Source organism: Myripristis murdjan, chromosome 1, assembly GCF_902150065.1.
Source record: "Myripristis murdjan chromosome 1, fMyrMur1.1, whole genome shotgun sequence".
In the NCBI taxonomy this organism is placed as follows: domain Eukaryota; kingdom Metazoa; phylum Chordata; class Actinopteri; order Holocentriformes; family Holocentridae; genus Myripristis; species Myripristis murdjan.
The window spans coordinates 2,734,692-2,754,359 of NC_043980.1; the positions used below are offsets into that span (position 1 = coordinate 2,734,692).

Sequence of the window (19,668 nt, forward strand, 5' to 3'; positions counted from 1 at the left end):
TATATATATATATATATATATATATATAGTGTTTATTGTGTTTGTGTTATGCAATAGGCGGTATATTTTTGATTCCTGAAATCTGAGTCTTTTTTTTTTTTTTTTTTAGCAATAAGGAGCCTTTTTAAGAGAAACAATGCTACAGTCTGTCTTTGGAAGTTGCTGTCCTCACTGACTGAGACTTTCCTTCATGATATCAGAATCAGAATCAGAAAGATCTTTATTGCCAAGTAAGTTTGATCAAACAAGGACTTTGACTTGGAGTGGAGTCTCATTTTCAAAGGCTGTTTACTGTGCCTAATATTTATGATCTAAAGTTTTATATCATGATCAAATTACACTTGTGGACTTTGATACTGAAGTTATGATCACATTATTGCACCTTCAGATCTAAAGTACTCACACTCTCAGGACTGACGCAGGAGAACAAGCAGCGTCTTCTCTCTCTGGGTTTCCTCTCCACATGAAGCTGGAAAGTCTCTTGGATTTGATGTGGATGTGATTGAGCAGGTAAAGACCCGACCAGGGATCAGTACAAATGTTTGAAGAACAGGCTCCTACATTGTGTTTTATAACTGGAGGACTGGAGAGCAGACTGGGATTACAAGATGGCGGTGACGTCCCTCAAAATGCGCTTTTGATGTTTTGTAGAAATACATTTTTACTGGAATTGCTTGTACCATTATGTTTTCATTGCTAACATCTGACTTTGTCAGCAACATTAAAATTGTCTAAAAATGTTTTCCTGAATTTTTTTCAGTGGCGACCAAAGTGATTGTCAGTTTGATTTTTATCTCCAGTGTTTTCCTCATGGGGCCCTCCACACCGGGAGCTGTGTCTGGCCTGCCTGCAGGGGGTGCCGTCCTGGGGGCTGTCCTGGCCTGGATGGTTGGGGGCCCTGACCTCTCGGTGTGGATGGCTCCCAAAGAATGAATGGTGTTTCCTCATCTGGTCCCTCAGCGCTCACCCATGTTTCATTTTATTTTATTTTATCTTTGGGTTGGGTTGGGGTGGGCTGGAGTGTGATGGGGTGTGTGCCTGGGGTGTATGCATGTGTGAAATATGTTGTATTTGTGTGTGTGTGCGTGGGTGAGTGCGTATGAGGGGGTGGGGGATTAGGGTTGTATGTATTCTAATGTAAAGCACTTTGCGTTGCATTTGTTTTATGTATGAAAGGTGCTATATAAATAAAGTTTGGAGGAGGAACAACATAAGAAATACTCTTCAGTCAAACATATTGAAGCTGGAAACATGGATATGCTTGACTAAAAACAAATGAATTATAATTCATTACCTTTCACTTAAACTGTTAATTTCCCCGGTCCATGTGTGTAGAGTCCCAGAGGATTCAAAGTCCTGCATATCCTCCTGCATATTTCATTTGTTTGTGTCAAGGTGTCGGCTCGGCTATGGAGCGATTTTGGAGAAGAAGGAAGGGGCTCCCTGCCTCTGAAAGCACTCTGCCTGGGGAACATGACAGCCAGACCAAAGCTAAGAGGTGAGATGAGGATCTCTGACTGTCCATGACTGTTCTCCATCTCAGAGCTCAGCAGGCAAATCAGCACAGCAGCATTATTCACAGGAAAAGCTCTGTGTGTGCTCACATTAGATTATCTCTTACACATAATGTTGGTTCTGAGAATAAGTACATGATTATTATCTGAGTATGTTAGTGTTCCTAAGAAAGTAAAACAGTGTTGTTCATAGAGACACAGATCCCTTCACTGTGTTCATGATGTTTCTATCAGGATCCAGCAGGAGAGACCAGACTCCCCTGGACCCAGCTGTGTGTCCTTCAAGAGCGACCGGTCTATGGGTCGAGGTATTCACTTCAAAGACTCACAGCCCTCTGCTGATGATGGGTAATTATGTCAAACTGCTGATAAAACAGATGGTTTGCTGTTATCAGCTTCACAGAGTTACGTGCAGCCGACTTATTGAACCAAAGTGTGTGACAGAGAGGAGACCACATAGGAATATGGTGACAGAAGGAAGTTGTGATATCCATTGTGTAAATTTCCATCTTGTCCATTTTGCTTAAGATTGTGAAATTCAACAGGCATTATTTCAAGTAAAAGTCACAGAGATGTTAATTTTGCAAAAAAAAAAAAAAAAAAATTGAATTATGAAAGTTTAATATTTGCCACAAGCAAGTGACCAAGTTTTTATTCTTAATAAAACTGACCAAAAAGGATTTTTTATTATTTTGAATTTTCTTATTTTATGTTTTTTTCATTAGGCACGATTTTACTTGAACTTTGGAATATTTAATTCTTCTGAACATGAGACAGTCAGAGCACGAGGTGAGCCTTAACCTGAGCAGAGCTCAGAGGTGTGTCTGTGCCCAGCTGAGATGTGGGATCTCTTCCATTCACTTCCAGAGGAGGATAGAAAGTGTCACCTGTGTTACCTGGGACAGGTGGAAAATGAGATGCACTGTTTGTTTTATTGTCCATTATATCATAATCTATAGATAGAGGCTTTTCTTAAAAATGATTTGTTTTCCTTGACTGATGAATGCAAATTGCGGTACAAAGGGTTCCATGTGGCTCAGTTTGTGTTAAATGCTTATCAACAGTGTATGGAGACGCTTTCTGTTTAAAAGTGTTGAGAGTGAAATGCACAGTCTGTGGCTAAGAAGTGGCAAAGCTCTGTTTTAGAGCAGTGATGTCTGAGGAGCTGCTATTCACATTTGCTTTGGACATTGTTTAACACCAATGAAGGTGGATCATATTTGTTCTTTGGCTCTCATGATGTTGTTGCTGCTGTCTGTTATGTTCTGTAGTGTCCTGGCAGCCCATGCAGGCTGGCCACCTTTTGCTGCAAGACACTTGGAAAAATAAATTACTACCTAGTACTACTACTGACCACATACTTTAGGATTTTTAACTAAGTAGTACTGTAGTGGGTGACTTTCACTTTTACCTGAGTTGTTGTTGAATGATGTATCTTTACTTTTCCTTAAGTATGAATTTGATGAGTTTTTACACCACTGCTGTGTTCATGATGTTTCTATCAGGATCCAGCAGGAGAGACCAGATTCCCCTGGACCCAGCTGTGTGTCCTTCAAGAGCGACCGGTCTATGGGTCGAGGTATTCACTTCAAAGACTCACCACCCTCTGCTGATGATGGGTAATTATTTAAAGATCCAGAATGGGTTCGGCCCCTCAGACTCTGTTGACTGAGTTTCCTCTTTCAAAACATCACATCCAATAATCAGAGCAGCTTCTAACATGGAGTTCATTTTGTGTGTGTGTGTGTGTGTGTGTGTGTGTGTGTGTGTGTGTCCTCCTCAGAGTCCAGCAGCAGAGCTCAGAGGTTCTCAGTGGTCAGTCTGCCCAGGAACATCAAACACACCTGGCCTCCATATTTCTGGTGTGTAAATGCAGCGATATGACACCAGAGCGAGTGCTGTTCTACTGAACGTCAGCTCTCATGGAACGCCTCTTGTCCAATCAGATTGCTCCACTGGCACTAAGTGTTGTATAATGAACAACAAGGTCCAAACTGAGCAGCAGCTCAGATCATAATCTGATGTGGAAACTTTCGGTCCAAATCAGGCCAGATTGACTGCAGAGAACTTCTTAGACTTGGTACCAGTGTTAATTTTGACAGCCATTTTAATTTTAGTCTTAGTCTTAGTCTTCTTGACGAAAATGCTTATTAGTCTTAAGCCGAACACACACCGGCAGCGTCACCTGACGCACCCAACACAAACTGGAAGCGTCGTGCTGTAGAACGTCAATCGGCGTTAACTGGGAAAAAACTACATACCACGGAAAAAAGACAAATCAACCAGATCAACCAGCACTGTCTGACAGGCTACCATAACGTAATATCCAGTGATGGGCAGTAGCTTATTGATCAAGTAGTGCAAAAAAAAATGGTGCATAACGGACATGTTTACCGCAATATATCCTTCAAACCAGCAGAGCGCTTATTTGTAATGTAAACTAGATCTGTTTGACTGACAGTTTTATTAAAATACAGGAAAGAGCCACAGAAGTAGAGAAGAAGAACAGCTACAGAAGCTGGGATGGACATCCGTAAGGGAAAAAATACGCTTTTTCAGGCGCGTCGACGCTGGAAATAGGACAGTGGCGTAAAAGGTAGCGGCGCGGCGCGTTAACGCGCGTCTAGCCGCCGCCGGTGTGCCGACACACATAAAAATAATGGGGGCGGCTGTTTGACGCGCGTCGGACGCCGCCGGTGTGTGTCGGGCTTTAGTCACATTTTAGTCATTGCTGTCCTTAATAGTTTTAGTCTAGTCTTAGTCGACAAAAATTAAAAAGATTTTAGTCGAGTTTTAGTCATTAGTTTTAGTCATATGTGTGTGTGTGTGTGTGTGTGTGTGTGTGTATATATATATATACAGTATATATACATACATATATATAGACTCTCCCACCAATGGAGATGAAATGCAGCCATGCAGTACTTAATGATATACTCAGGATTGTACATTACACACATGTAAAACTGCTAACAGTGGAATCAATTGTCATTATACAAAGACAGTCAAGAAACAAAACATTCTTTCTTTTCGATCGTGGCTTTATTTCTGAGAACCAGACCTTGACTGTACTGTGCCGCTGTAATAAAGAAGCTGCATTTGACTATTATGATGTAAAACTTAACAGACATCAAAATATACAACCCCAGTCTATATTTACCTGTTTGTTTAAAGTTAGCTAACTTTGCTGACTTGTAAGTGCAAGTCCATCACCCGTGTGTTACCGTGTGTGTGTGTGTGTGTGTGTGTGTGCGCGCGCAGGCTGCCTGGTAGCCTCATTTATACTGTGTCATTGGACGGATACGCGTGGCGAACATGACCACGATCCGTCTGGGCTTGTATATCAGCTGTGTTCGCTGCGCGTCTCCGGCGCACACCACAGTGTAAATGAGGCTGTGGCGCTGATGCGCACATTCTCAACCAAACAAGCCACAGGATGCATTGCTCATATTTTGAGCCTTTGGCAGACAGATTGCACGCACAATAAGAGGAAATAATGCATTCTGAAAGTCCACTACACCACCTACTGACATTTTCGTCCCGTCTCGTCTCGTCATGACGAAAATACACCCACGTTTCGTTTCCGTCATCAAAGAGCTATTTTTAGCTCGTCATCGTCCCGTCTTCGTCATGAAAAAAAGGGTCGTTGACGAATATATTTCGTCATCATAATCGTTGACGAAAGTAACACTGCTTGGTACCACAAACACCAATAAAATAAATCTTGGAGGCTTCAAAAATTAAGACTGAGAACCAGGCAGAGTCTTAAGCAGGCAGGTTTATTTTCATTCGAGATCTCAAATGGAAACAAACAATGAGTCGATCACAGAGGAAGACGACGACGACGACGACGACGATGACAATGACGACGACGACGACGACGACTGGCGTTCTTAGTTTTTACACAGGTTTATATGTGCCCTAACCCCTGGGTGCCCACCCTTACTAATTTCCTTTGTCAGCAATTTTGCTCATACAAAGGGATCCTGTATGATTCCCAGGGTGTCAGCGTTCGGCCAGCCGGTGAGATAAAAAGCTACTAATTGGGCCATATTTACCTTAGGCTTGTAGATCTTGGACGCCAGCCGATGCTTTGCGGTCACTTTTCCAGATAAGAAGAGGGCTAATTGGACACACTCAGAGTAGGTCAGGCTTTGAACTGAAGTCAAGAATAACCCATAAACCTCAATCCATGACATTTTGTGATCAGTGCAGGTGGATGTCTATTCATAGAAAAGTATAGTCAGGCCTTTTAAAACCTTGCTACGGCCCTGCTTAGGCACATTAAAAGAGCATAGTCTAGCCTTCTAAACCTCGCTACGGCCCTGTCTGTACACCTTTAAAAAGGATAGTCCAGCCTTTCCAGGCTTACTGATGTAATGTCCATGCAGATTTAAAAAGTACAGTCTTTTCTTTTAAACATTAGTACTGTGAGGTCCATGTAGATTTATGTTGCTCATTACGAGCTTTCTTACTTTTGCTACCCTCTACAGTGTGGATATTTTGGGCTCAGAATTACTTCTACAAATAATCTCCATGCTGGACTTTCAGACTCTTCAACCTGGATCTGATTTTGTGTTTTGTGTCCAAATTTGAAGAAGTAACTTGAATTCTTTGATTTTTCTGTTGCAGCTGCTGGAGGAGAACATCAACACCTTTGTGAAGAAGGAGCTGAAAAACCTCCAGAGGTCTCTGAGTCCAGATTACCCAGAATGCTCAGAGAGGCAGAGGGAGGATGAGGAGGTGTTGGACGGTGAAGAGGAAGAGCAGAGGAGGAGCAGCAGGGAGGCTTTTCTGCAGATCACAGTGCACCTCCTGAGGAGAATGAAGCAGGAGGAGCTGGCTGAGCGTCTGAGGAGCAGTAAGAGGCTTTTAACTCCTTTAACAGGATGGAGAGGAAGAATGATGGTGTAAGCACTAGTTAGCACACTATGGAATATTATGCACAAATGCTTAATCTATAGGTACTTTTCAAAGAGGAGTAGAGGAAATGAAAATACCAAAACTCTAATTTTGTTACTCAGAATATATGTAGCCGGCCTTTATTTTACATTAACACAGAACGTAAAAAAACAGTTCTTATCTTTTAGTGCACTTGGAAACCAGTTTGAAAATAAACCACAGAATCCCCTTAAATTTTGAACAGTTTGAGGTAAATTTTGTTATTTGTCAGTTCAGTCAATTTTTTTCCCTTTATATTGTCCTCTAAAATTGGACAAACTCAGTGTCTTTTACTCAACTCATCAACCAACTTAGGTTGAGAATCTGGTCGTGATTTGCACGACCGGACTGGGGAGGGAGGGACGCTGGCGCTGACTGTTCGCCGCTCTCCCACTCCGCACTACTACGGCTTGTCATTTTAAAGTCTCTTGCGCTATTTTAAGCTCGCTTTGTTTCAATTGAAAGTCTCCAGCGTTATTTTATGCGCGTTCGTTTTACTGCACGAACTGTTTTATTTGCGGTACGATAACCCACTTTTAACCAGTGTGTTACCTGGCCAAAGTACCTGCCACTGGCAACTGGGTCCAGCTGTCAAATTCACCCAACTGGATCCCTCCACAGGATGATTACTGACGGCTTTCCTCCCCTTCATCTCCGTCCCACAAGTTCGACCTGGACTTCATCCTGAGAAGTTTTCTCTGTTTAATGATCTGGGCTGTCAGCAGGCTGTTTGAACGGTGCTAACCGTAGCCGGCCATTAGCTGCCATGGCTAGGTAGTTAACCAGCATCTGTCCTGAGTCGGCATGACATTCCGTTACTCCGCTGTACAGCTCCACAAACTCAATCCTGCAGTCACTCCTGGACTTAATATCCCCATTGTAAAAGAACTCTGACTCTTGCGGCGCTCCCGCTATGCCCACTGAGCAGTGTATCCCCTCCATCTGGACGCCCGTCGCACAACTGACACGTCATCAGAGCACTGCCATCAGGACGCTATTTCTCTTCAAGCAGGACAAAAAACGTGGAGCGGATCACAGCCTACTCCGGCCTCTAGGGCTGTAGTCTGTTAGTCGACTGGTCGATTTATTGGTCGATACGTTCTTGGTCGACCAAAACCTGATTGGACGATTATTTGCCGTATTAATTTTATCAGGAGTAAAGCACTAAGTGCTAATGGGGGTGTTTTCAGAACACCCTGTTTCACGGGTAACAGTCTGTCTTCAGAACACCCCCCTTGTTTTCACAGTTTTGGATTAGCCCAACCCACTGGCGGAGACAGATAGGTAGGCCGGTATGTTCTGAATTGAAGAAAAAATTAGGTCTGGTTTTCCGACTTTTTGCTTAACTAAGAACGTTTAATTAACATTTAGTCCTCTACCATGTCATAGACGTCGTCAGTGTGGCAGCATTTTACCAAAATATATGGAAAAAAAGTTGAATGCAAACTTTGCAAACAACAGTTTGCGTATCACAGCTCAACAACCAACATGGCATATCACCTAAAACGGTAAACTAACATGTCTGCGTTAGGCTGCTCTGTCAGTTTTGGCATATTTCAAAGTTTTAGTCTAATCGTTTTATAACTGTAGGCGCACACACCCGCGACGACGGCAGCTTGACATAAACGGAAATCATAGGCTATGATATTGAGTAGGTGCACGTGATGCAGCGTGTCAGAGCCGACTGACTCAAGCGTGTCACATACCTGCCAACATTTGAGTAGTAAAATCCGGGAGATTTTTGTGGTGGAGAGCAGCAAAAGATGTGCGGGGATATTAGTGCCTGCCGAGCCGGTTAAGATTTACAACACTTCCAGGTTTTTAATAATTAGCCAGTAAACTCGGCATTGTCTGACACAGGCTGGAAAATGTGCACTTTTATTTACAGTTAAAAACATTTCGCCGTGTGTTTCAGCTTCTGTTAAACAAACGGAGCTGTGGCGGCTTCCGGTCTCAGCTTTCAAAATAAAACCTTTGTTACTGTGCGTTTCTCATTATTATTAACAAACAAAATTGGGGCTTGTAAATTACGGGAGATTCCCGGGAGAAAAGACAAAACGGGAGGGCGGCAGGAGATGAGTCTAAAATACGAGAGAAACCAGGGAAAAACAGGAGTGTTGGCAGCTAAGCTATGGCCAGATACTGCGACAAATACCCCCCACAATCTGACTTGTTTCCTTCACTGTAAAATCAGGAGATTAGCGGGAGAAATGACTGACCGGGAGCATTGCGGGAGATAGGGTTAAAAATCGGGAGTCTCCCGCGTGAATCGGGAGAGTTGGCAAGTATGGTCATTCAGTGCAAAATAATTAGGTCAAAAACGATTTAAAATACTGCAAATACTTGTTGTTTATGTTTATTTATAATTCATTTAGGCGGACAAGGCTACCAGGTAGGCTACTGTCCAGTTAATTAATCTAAAAATAGTATTATATATTTATTTATTTATTTATTTTGTATTCCTGCTGCCCCCAGATTAGTCGACTTTTGGTCGAAATTTCAGGACTTTAGTCGACCAAGATTTTCTCTGGTTGACTACAGCCCTACCGGCCTCTACAGAGACACTCCACCTCCACCAAACCAGGACACTCTGTTAAATTTGAACTTTTTAATGCACAATCCTTAAATAACAAGTGTAACCAGTGCACAAGGATGAATTTAAGTTGCTGAATAACTGGCTGAAAATCAGAAAACCCAGGATTCAGGAAGGAGCCTTAAAGTGTGAGTGCCAAAGAACAACACCGCAGGCAGGTTCGGATTTCAACAAATATATCTTTTATAAATGGTTTTAGTCATCAACAGTATGGCACATACACAATAGTTTCACAATAAATGAGAAAAAAATAAATAAATAACAAAAATATGGGCCCTTCTTTAAATGTCTTAGTGTCCTTTTTCACAGTCCAGTTTAATGTTCCTGAGAATGAAAAGAAGAGTTCAGTTTGTTTCTCTTCCTACCACATGTTGGGGGTGAAGGGAGACGAAGACGAAAACGAAGATGAAGATGAAGGCTCGAGGAGGCTCATCGACGAAAATGAAGACCCCTTAGGTTCGGGGTAGCTCACGGACGAAAATGAAGATCCCTTAAGTTCGAGGTAGCTCGCCATCTATAGTGCAGATCACTGGAAAATCCTCGGGGAGAGAAAAAACAAAATCCCACAAAAAAACCTGACCTAAAAGGTCAGGTCAAACAACAGTATTAACATTCAACTTAAACTTCTCTTTTCTTTTTTTAGCTGTACAACATTCAATAGCATCATAAATTCAACAATTTATCAGCATCATAAACTCAACAATTTATAGCCGGCATAAATATCACAAAATTACATATATATATATATATATATACACACATTGCTAGTGTGCGAATCTCGAAAGTTAAGCTAACCAGCTAACCCAACTGGCAATTTACATACATTTAGCGTTAGCAATGAACCCGCCGACCGTGTAACTCGGTCGCAATATTAACCATTTTAACACAATTCTTAGAAAAAAATGACAACGGGTGACACCTAACCATGTAACGACTTTCTACTCACCGTTGAATGTAGAACCCACAGCTTTATAGCGGGAGTAGACTATAAGTTTAGTAACAGCAACCACACAACCAAACACTCGCATAACATGCGGAGGAAGAGGTGGAAGAGGAAGTGACCTCGTAACCCGGAGCTTATATTGAGATCGGTAACCATGGTTACCCGGGTTACACAAGGCATCATTTATTCATGACCACATAAATTAATGCTGGTATACACTTTATGTGTTTAGTTGAGACCTGGCAGCAGCCAGATGTCTACTCCAGTCTAAATGAAGCCTGTCCCCCTGGCTACACCTATCTTAGTAAGGCCCGCACCACTGGCCATGGTGGTGGCCTTGCCATTGTGCACTGGATAGACTTTGTGCTGTCCCCCCTGTCTCTACCTGTTCATTCCTCTTTTGAATGTCTTGCATTCAAATGTAAACCCCCAGTTTCCACAACAGTTCTCCTGGTTTACCGCCCCCCCAAACCGAACCCAGCCTTTATTACCGAGATGCATGACCTCCTCACCACTCTCTGCGTAACCACAGGGAATATTATCATACTGGGCGATTTTAATATCCATATTGATATCCACTCTTCCTATTCTGCTGCTGAACTCATCAATCTTCTTGATGGTCTCAACCTCACTCAACACATTAACGTCCCAACACACTCCATAGGCCACACTCTTGATTTGCTGATCACCAACGCCAACCTCATCAGCAATCTTACAGTGCACGATCTGGGTGTGTCCGACCATAAGGCCATTTCAATGGAGCTTCCAACCTTGTCCCCCGTCAACAAGCCAAACAGAAAAATCAGTTTCAGGAACCTCAAAAAAATCAGTCACATCGCCCTGACTGCTGACCTCTGCCACCTCTCCACTGCCAACCCTTCCTCAGTTACCGAAGCAGTGGATTTCTACAACTCATCACTAAGTACCCTCCTAGACCGCCATGCCCCAGTCAAGACAAGAACTTTCACCTTCACACGCTCAGCTCCCTGGTACACTAGTGAGCTGCGACTACTGAAGCGAATGGGCCTGTGTCCTTGAACGGCGTTTCAAAGACTCTGGACTTGCTTTTCATAAACTAGCCTACCGGGAACATCAGAGGGCTTAGAGAAAGTCCCTCAGTGACACACGGGCTCAGTTCTACTCCCACATCATCAACAATAGCCCAGGAAACTCCAAGCAACTTTTTTCAACTATTAACCATCTCCTCAAACCTCAGACCCCACCACACTCTGACAATATGCAGAAGTGGTGCAACAGCTTTTTATCCTTCTTTAAATCAAAAGGTGGAAAAATCCGCTCTCTTCTCTCCTGCCCCTCTGCCCCCTCTGCATCTCCAGTCCTATCTGCTGAGCCCCAGCACGGGGCCGCTCAGCCCCTCTGCTGCTTTAGGGACATCACTCAGCCTGACATTGAGGACATCTTGAGGATGATGAAGCCCTCCACCTGTGCCTTGGACCCATTTCCCTCAGCCCTGATAAAAAGTCACTCCTCTGCAATAAGTCTCATGATAACCAAAATCATCAACCACTCCCTCCGGTCTGGCCTTGTCCCCTCAACTTTGAAAACTGCTGTCATTAAGGATTCAAGGATTCAAGGATTCAAGGAACTTTATTGTCATACCAGTTCACACTTACATGCTAGTGGTACAAAATTAGCACTCAGGTCCCGGCATAAGCCAAAAAGTGTAGTGGTATTAAGCCACTACTCAAAAAGCCCAGTCTTGACCCTGAGGATCCTGCCAACTACCACCCCATCTCCAACCTCCCCTTTCTCTCTAAAGTGCTGTAAAAGGTGGTTCTAGCACAGCTCCACAGCCACCTTAAGTCACACTGCCTGTACGAGAAGTTCCAGTCTGGTTTTCGTTCGGGCCACAGTACTGACACAGCACTGGTTAGGGTCACCAATGACCTACTGATGGCGGCTGATGCTGGCTCTCCATCCCTGCTCATCCTTCTAGACCTCACTGCAGCATTTGCCCACTCAGTCATCTGTGGTATCCCTCAAGGGTTGGTCCTTGGCCCCACCCTCTTCACCTTGTACTTGCTCCCCCTTGGTCGTGTCATCAGCCGACATGGAATATCGTTCCATTGCTACGCTGATGACACACAGCTCTACATCAGAACAAATCCAGCCCCCTCTGTAGCTCTATCCACACTCTCCACCTGCCTGGAGGAGATAAAGGCATGGATGACAGCGAATTTCCACCAACTGAACAGTTCAAAAACAGAAGCCATTCTCATTGGCACCCCACACCAGATCCGGTCATCCACTATCACCACCATCACCTTCTCCGGCCAGGACATCCATCTCTCATCCTCAATTGCCAACCTCGGTGTCAGAATGGACCCCCACCTGACCTTCGAAGGCCACATCAAACATCTGTGCAAAACCTCCTTCTTCCACCTCAGGAATATTGCAAAACTCCACCCCACACATACTCTCACTGACGCCGAAAAACTTGTCCATGCCTTTGTCTCCTCCAGGCTGGACTACTGCAACGCACTCCTCATAAGGCTTCCCAGCAAGAACATCCAGCTGCTGCAGCACATCCAGAACTGTGCTGCCAGAATCCTGACGAGGGTGCGAAAGTTCAACTACATCACTCCCGTCCTCAAATCCCTCCACTGGCTTCCTGTTCAATCTTCCTAACCCCTAACCCTAACCCCAACCTCAAAGAACTCCTCACCCCGCAATCCTCCACACACCACCTCCGCTCAGGGCAGGCCAATCTCCTCCAGCCTCCAAGGACTAGGCTCAGAACTATGGGCGATCGTACCTTTTGTGCAGCTGCTCCCAGTCTGTGGAACGCACTCCCTGACCATCTGAGGGCACCGCAGAATGTGGACTCTTTTAAAAAAGGCTTAAAAACATATCTTTTCAGAAAAGCATTTGCATAGATTGCCTATTGTGTTGTTTTAGTATGGCTTTTGTAATTTGTAATTTCCTTCCACTTATTTTAGTTGTTTTTACTGTGACATTGCTTTTACCTTTTATTCTTTCATTGCAATTGTTGCACTTTGAGATCATTTATTTGATGTAAAGTGCACTATAAATTAAATTTATTATTATTATTATTATTATTATTATTATTAAAATTATAGCTGCTGCGCAGCGATGGGTCAGGTCCGGGCATTTTTAGGCAATTCTAAGCAAAAAGCAGAAGAATATGAACTTAAATACAAACTGAACTGATTGACACACCTGGTAAGAAAGGGGCAGGACACAAGCCTGGAGGGGACAGATGATTGGCTGAAACACAACAAAGACATGCAACATAGGGGTGGGGCTAATGAGACAATGCAGGGCAGGTGTGAGGACGAACAAGCTGACAAGACTATGGAGGAACAATAGGGACAAAATGAACACAGCAGACTAAAATATAATAAACATTATAGCTGCTGTGCAGCAATGGTCAGGGCCAGGCAAGTTTAGGCAATTCTGAGCAACAAGTAGAGAATAGGAAGATGAAAAGAAAGGTGGCATTCTAATGTGCATTTTGCATCAGTTGAGGCTTGAACTCACAGTTTCTGGCATGAAGGACAACACTTTCTCACTGAGCTAATTGGCAAGTGTCAATTCATGTTAGGCTTCACAAATTGACTAAGCCAGTCACATGATAGCAGCTGCCTATACATAGAGAGGCAGATTTCAAACCACTGTAAAAATAAATAAATAAATAAATCAGTCATCAAGACAAAAATTTGACAATGATTATCTGGCATGGGACTGGACCTTTGTGCAAAGTTTGCTGAGTTTTGGCACATGGGAATGTTGCACAAGCTGAGGCTTGAACTCACAATCTTCGATACCGAGGCCTGGCCTCTATCTCACGGAGCTAAAACTTCACATGCAGCTTCACAAACTGACTGAGCCAATCACTGACCTGCAGGACAGCAGCCAGCCATGCATGGAAAGGCAGATTTTAAACAGCTGTCAGAAATTCAGTTATTAAGACAAAAATCTGAAAATACACATATTGCATCTAGACAGCATGGAGATGTTGATCATTTGTTTTTAACAATAACTGATTTGCTCCATAAGTGAAAAACTGATATTTAAAAGTGCTATTCTTGCATTAATTCCAATTGTTCACATGAGAGCAAAATTCAAAATGCTGTCAAAAATTGAGTTTTTGAGATACAATTCTATAATTTGCCACACATCATCTACCATGACTCCAGAATTTTGTCCATTTTTTTCATGAACATTGAAGATTATTTACCGAGAATTTTTAAGTATATGTTTACAGTACCGTTTACAGTCAAATATTGTGATGCACTGTGATCTGTGCAATCTGTGAACATCGTTTGTGTAGGACAGTCTGAAGACGCTCTGTATCAATAAACGCTCTGTGGTGACATTTGAGCAAAAATGGTGGGAGGAGATAAGTGAAGAAGTTTTACAGTTTTTGAAAAAAAAAAACAGAGTGATGGACTTCATAATTTTCAGTAGGTTTAAGTGCACAAAAGTTATTATTTTGTTAGCTATGATAGCTAGGTTATCATAGCTGCCCACTTCGCCCATGCTTAAAACCGTTACTGCCTCTCAACCCTGTTTGGAACGGATTTCACTCAGAAGGATCTTAAAACTAACTTAAGATTAAGTGAAGTTTTGTTTCATCTGTAAATACTTTCTGTCCAGCGTGCTTTGTCTTCTTTTTTTCTGCTCGACATGGTTTGCTTTTCTCATATTAGCTTGCGGTCGTTTTTTTTTTTCCTTTTTTCTTCTTTGTCTCACCTTGAAAAACTGGTGGTTCAGCTCTTTTGCAGCGACACCACTACCTCCTGGTGGAGTAAACCAAGTACTGCAGATGTGAAAAGACAACTGAATTCACCCCTATTGAGTGTTTATTTTGAACGGGTTACAATGGGAAAAACTGAATGTTTGCATTTGTAACCTCTGCTTTAAATACAGACATTTCTAAAACAAGAGCTCAGCAATCCCAGATTGGAAGGAAAATGAGCAAAATCCTCATGGAGAACCTGGTTAAAGTGTTGATTTATTCATATTTGTGTAAAATACTGAACACAAAGTTGACATGGAAAATGTTGCCTTTCACATTTGGCTGCAGACACTCAGGACTGGTTTTTCCACCAGCAGCTATGAGCTAAATAGATGCCATGCAGCCACAAATCAGATACATTTATTCACAAATATTCACATTTCTCTCATTAATGTGACATTCACTTACTGATGTTTTTGTTGTTTGTTCATTCAGAAACTGCAGCTGCAGCGTGCCAACGTGAACTCAGATCGAAGCTGAAGAAGAAGTGTGAGTGTGTGTTTGAGGGGATTGCTAAAGCAGGAAACCCAACACTTCTGAATCAGATCTACACAGAGCTGTACATCACAGAGGGAGGGAGTGGAGAGCTCAATGAGGAACATGAGATCAGATGGATTGAAACAGCATCCAGGAAACCAGTGAGACCAGAAACACCAATCACATGTGAGGACATTTTTAAACCTTCACCTGAAAGAGATGGACCAATCAGAACAGTGATGACAAAGGGAGTGGCTGGCATTGGGAAAACAGTCTTAACACAGAAGTTCACTCTGGACTGGGCTGAACACAAAGCCAACCAGCATGTCCACTTCACATTTCCATTCACATTCAGAGAGCTGAATCTGCTGAGAGGGAAAAAGTTGAGCTTGGTGGAACTTGTTCATCACTTCTTCACTGAGACCAAAGAAGCAGGAATCAGCAGGTTTGAGCAGTTCCAGGTTGTGTTGATCTTTGACGGTCTGGATGAGTGTCGACTTCCTCTGGACTTCAACAACAACCAGATCCTGACTGATGTTACAGAGTCCACCTCAGTGGACGTTCTGCTGACAAACCTCATCAAGGGGAAGCTGCTTCCCTCTGCTCGCCTCTGGATAACCACACGACCCGCAGCGGCCAATCAGATCCCTCCTGAGTGCGTTGGCATGGTGACGGAGGTGAGAGGCTTCACTGACCCACAGAAGGAGGAATACTTCAGGAAGAGATTCAGAGATGAGGAGCAGGCCAGCAGAATCATCTCCCACATCAAGACGTCACGAAGCCTCCACATCATGTGCCACATCCCAGTCTTCTGCTGGATCACTGCTACAGTTCTGGAGGACGTGTTGAAGACCAGTGAGGGAGGAGACCTGCCCAAGACCCTGACTGAGATGTACATCCACTTCCTGCTGGTTCAGTCCAAAGTGCAGAACGTCAAGTATCATGGGAGATCTGAGACAGATCCACTCTGGACTCCAGAGACCAGGGAGATGATCCTGTCTCTGGGAAACCTGGCTTTTGAACAGCTGGAGAAAGGCAACCTGATCTTCTATGAAGCAGACCTGGCAGAGTGTGGCATTGATATCAGAGCAGCCTCAGTGTACTCAGGAGTGTTCACACAGATCTTTAAAGAGGAGCGTGGGCTGCACCAGGATAAGGTTTTCTGCTTCGTCCATCTGAGCCTTCAAGAGTTTCTGGCTGCTCTTTATGTTTTTCTGACTTTCATCAACTCTGGAGTCAGTCTGCTGTTCCAACAATCAGCCTCCAGGTGGTCTGCACGATTCAACAAGAAATCTGAACTAAAAGTCCTCCTCCAGAGTGCTGTGGACAAGGCCTTACAGAGTCCAAATGGACACCTGGACTTGTTCCTGCGCTTCCTCCTGGGTCTTTCACTGCCGACCAATCAGACTCTCCTACGAGGCCTAATGACACAGACAGGAAGTGGCTCACAGACCAATCAGGAAACAGTTAAGTTCATCAAGGAAAAGATCAGGGAGAATCCTTCTCCAGAGAGAAGCATCAACCTGTTCCACTGTCTGAATGAGCTAAATGACCATTCTCTAGTGAAGGAGATCCAACAGTACTTGAGATCAGGACGTCTCTCCAAAGACAAACTGTCACTTGCTCAGTGGTCAGCTCTGGTCTTCATCTTACTGTCATCTCAAGAAGATCTGGAGGTGTTTGACCTGAAGAAATACTCTGCTTCAGAGGAGGCTCTTCTGAGGCTGCTGCCAGTAGTCAAAGCCTCCAGGAAATCTGTGTATGTTCATAGAAAACTGGACATATTAAATACATGATGCTTTCTACTCAAGAGAGAGAAAATTGACAGCTGTTTTCTTAATCTTTGATTTCTCCTCAGGCTGAGTGGCTGTAATCTGTCAGAGAGAAGCTGTGCAGCTCTGGCCTCAGTTCTCAGCTCCAAGTCCTCTAGTCTGAGAGAGCTGGACCTGAGTCACAACCAGCTGCAGGATTCAGGAGTGAAGCGTCTCTCTGCTGGACTGGAGAGTCCACACTGCAGACTGGAGGCTCTCAGGTCAGTGTTGTTAAATATTTAAAGGGTGACCTCTTGAGTTTTACATCAGGATTTATAAGACATTTTACTTTTCATTCCCACTAGAATGGAAATCTTGAAATTGTGTTAAGTCTTGCTCTCAACCAACTTTACATACAGAATCACAAAATACTGACTGTCAGAGCTCATATATGAATTACATTAGATACTAAAGAGCAACATTTCTATGTCCATATATCTTTCCTCAGGCTGAGTGGCTGTAATCTGTCAGAGAGAAGCTGTGCAGCTCTGGCCTCAGGTCTCAGCTCCCAGTCCTCTAGTCTGAGAGAGCTGGACCTGAGTCACAACGATCTGCAGGATTCAGGAGTGAAGCGTCTCTCTGCTGGACTGGAGAGTCCACACTGCAGACTGGAGGCTCTCAGGTCAGGATTCCTCAACCTGCTCAACACATGACCAGTTCAGTCCTGATTTCCATGCAGCTTCCTGTCACTCAACACATTCCTAAGCTGTGTAGGTTTTTGTGAAAACACAAAGCAGATGATGTGGTGGACTGATTGTGTTTGTGTTGGTGTGCAGGCTGTCAGGCTGTCTGCTCACACAGGAAGGCTGTGCTTCTCTGGCCTCAGCTCTGAGCTCCAACCCCTCCCATCTGAGAGAGCTGGACCTGAACTACAACCATCCAGGAGACTCAGGAGTGAAACTGCTCTCTGCTGGACTGGAGGATCCAACCTGGAGACTGGAGGCTCTCAGGTATGGAGAGACACACACAATGTTTTACAGAGGCCTGAGGAATATTGTTTCATGTTGAATGGTGGATATGAGTGATGTGGTCTGCTAAATCCTTCATAGGGAAGGTTATTTACTGCCCATGTTTCCATCCTCAAAGAGAATCTGCTGCTCTGACTCTGTTTCTTCCTCCAGGGTGGACCATGGTGGAGAGCAGAGGTTGAAACCAGGCCTGAGGAAGTGTAAGTGTGGATTTAATTTGATTCATCAACACAAAACCTTCAGCTGTTTAGATGGTGCAGCTGCAGTTTCTGCTGTTTGTTCTCAGCTGCTTTTACCTGCTGAACCAAACACAAACAGATCTGATGCTCCACTGCAAACATAATCACAGTTTCTCAATTTGGTTTTTACACATTTCTCCAAGTTAAGCTCCAAACTCTCAAAACATTTAAATGTGCTGGAAATGAGAAAAGTGTCATGTAATTCCAAAATAAAAACAAAACAAAAAAACAAAATAAAACAAAACAAAACAAAACAAAACAAAACAAAAAACAAAAAATGACACACTGCAACATTTTTTTTTTTGTTTAAAAATTAAGATTATTCATGAAGCATTTTGTGTATGTAGTTTAAACCATGTGAATATAACTTCAAAAAATCATACTAATAGAGCAATATTCACATCTATAAAGAAATATATGTGTAAATGTAGTTTAGTTTGTGTATAAATTGCTCTTACAGATGTAAAGTGTATTTCCACAGCAGTTTGTGACGTCCATTCATTCAGATCCTGCTGTGAATGAAGAGGACGGCTGACACAGTGTGTCATCATCAAAGTGTTAACAAATCAATAATCAAACTGTTAATAAATCAGCAGATAATAACCACAGCAGGTCTGTTGTGTCTTGTTCTCTCCATCAGATTCCTGTGAACTCAAACTGGACACAAACACAGCAAACAGAGACCTCGTCTGGTCTAAGGACAACAGGAAGGTGACAGCAGTGGGACAGAAGCAGCCATATCCTGATCACCCAGAGAGGTTTGAGCACTGGCCACAGATCCTGTGTAGAGATGGTCTGACTGGTTGCTGCTACTGGGAGGTCCAATGGGAAGGAAGGGTTGATATTGGACTGACTTACAGGGGAATCAGCAGGAGAGGAGGCCGTTATGACTGTGAGCTTGGATTTAATAAAAACTCTTGGAGTCTGATAGGCTCTGATCAAGGATTCACAGCCAGACACAATAACAGGGGCACAGACATCCCGGCCCCCTCCTCCTCTAACAGAGTGGCAGTGTATCTGGACTGGCCTGCTGGCTCTCTGTCCTTCTACAGCGTCTCCTCTGAAACACTGATCCACCTCCACACCTTCAACAGCACCTTCACTGAACCTCTGTACCCGGGCTTTGGGGTTTGGTTAGGGAGTTCATTTGAGTCCTCAGTGTCTCTGTGTGAGATCTGAGGAGTGAGAGTCGCCTCCTGTGTGGAGAAACTCTCACACTGCTGATCAAAGACAGCTGCTGACATGGCAGTTCACTCCAGAGGAACTTTTAAAAGTCATTTATATATATTTATTGAACTATTTCCAAACAGAAAAAACCTGAGGAACAATATGTTATTTACCCCAGAGGCGAAACTGGGTCAGTCACAGTAAATCACATGCTCAAGAGAAGAATTAAATT

At 43.5% G+C, this 19,668-nt stretch overlaps 1 protein-coding gene across 1 annotated transcript; it reads left to right on the forward strand.

The window, feature by feature from the left end:
- The first annotated feature begins 1,752 nt into the window (after positions 1 to 1,752).
- LOC115377029 (NLR family CARD domain-containing protein 3-like) lies at positions 1,753 to 19,448 on the forward strand. The gene is made up of 9 exons (XM_030077113.1): positions 1,753 to 1,862; positions 3,298 to 3,376; positions 6,147 to 6,375; positions 15,210 to 17,010; positions 17,110 to 17,283; positions 17,511 to 17,684; positions 17,839 to 18,012; positions 18,184 to 18,230; positions 18,910 to 19,448. The coding sequence occupies exons 1-9, from the start codon at positions 1,813 to 1,815 to the stop codon at positions 19,446 to 19,448; spliced, it is 3,267 nt and encodes a 1,088-aa protein (XP_029932973.1). The 5' UTR covers positions 1,753 to 1,812.
- The last annotated feature ends 220 nt before the right edge of the window (positions 19,449 to 19,668 follow it).

Coding starts and splice junctions, on each gene's coding strand:
- LOC115377029 (XM_030077113.1), top strand. CDS start 1,813: ATGGGTCGAGGTATTCACTTCAAAGACTCACAGCCCTCTGCTGATGAT. Junction 17,284..17,510: donor TGCAGACTGGAGGCTCTCAG/GTCAGTGTTGTT, acceptor ATCTTTCCTCAG/GCTGAGTGGCTGTAATCTGT. Junction 18,013..18,183: donor TGGAGACTGGAGGCTCTCAG/GTATGGAGAGAC, acceptor TTCTTCCTCCAG/GGTGGACCATGGTGGAGAGC.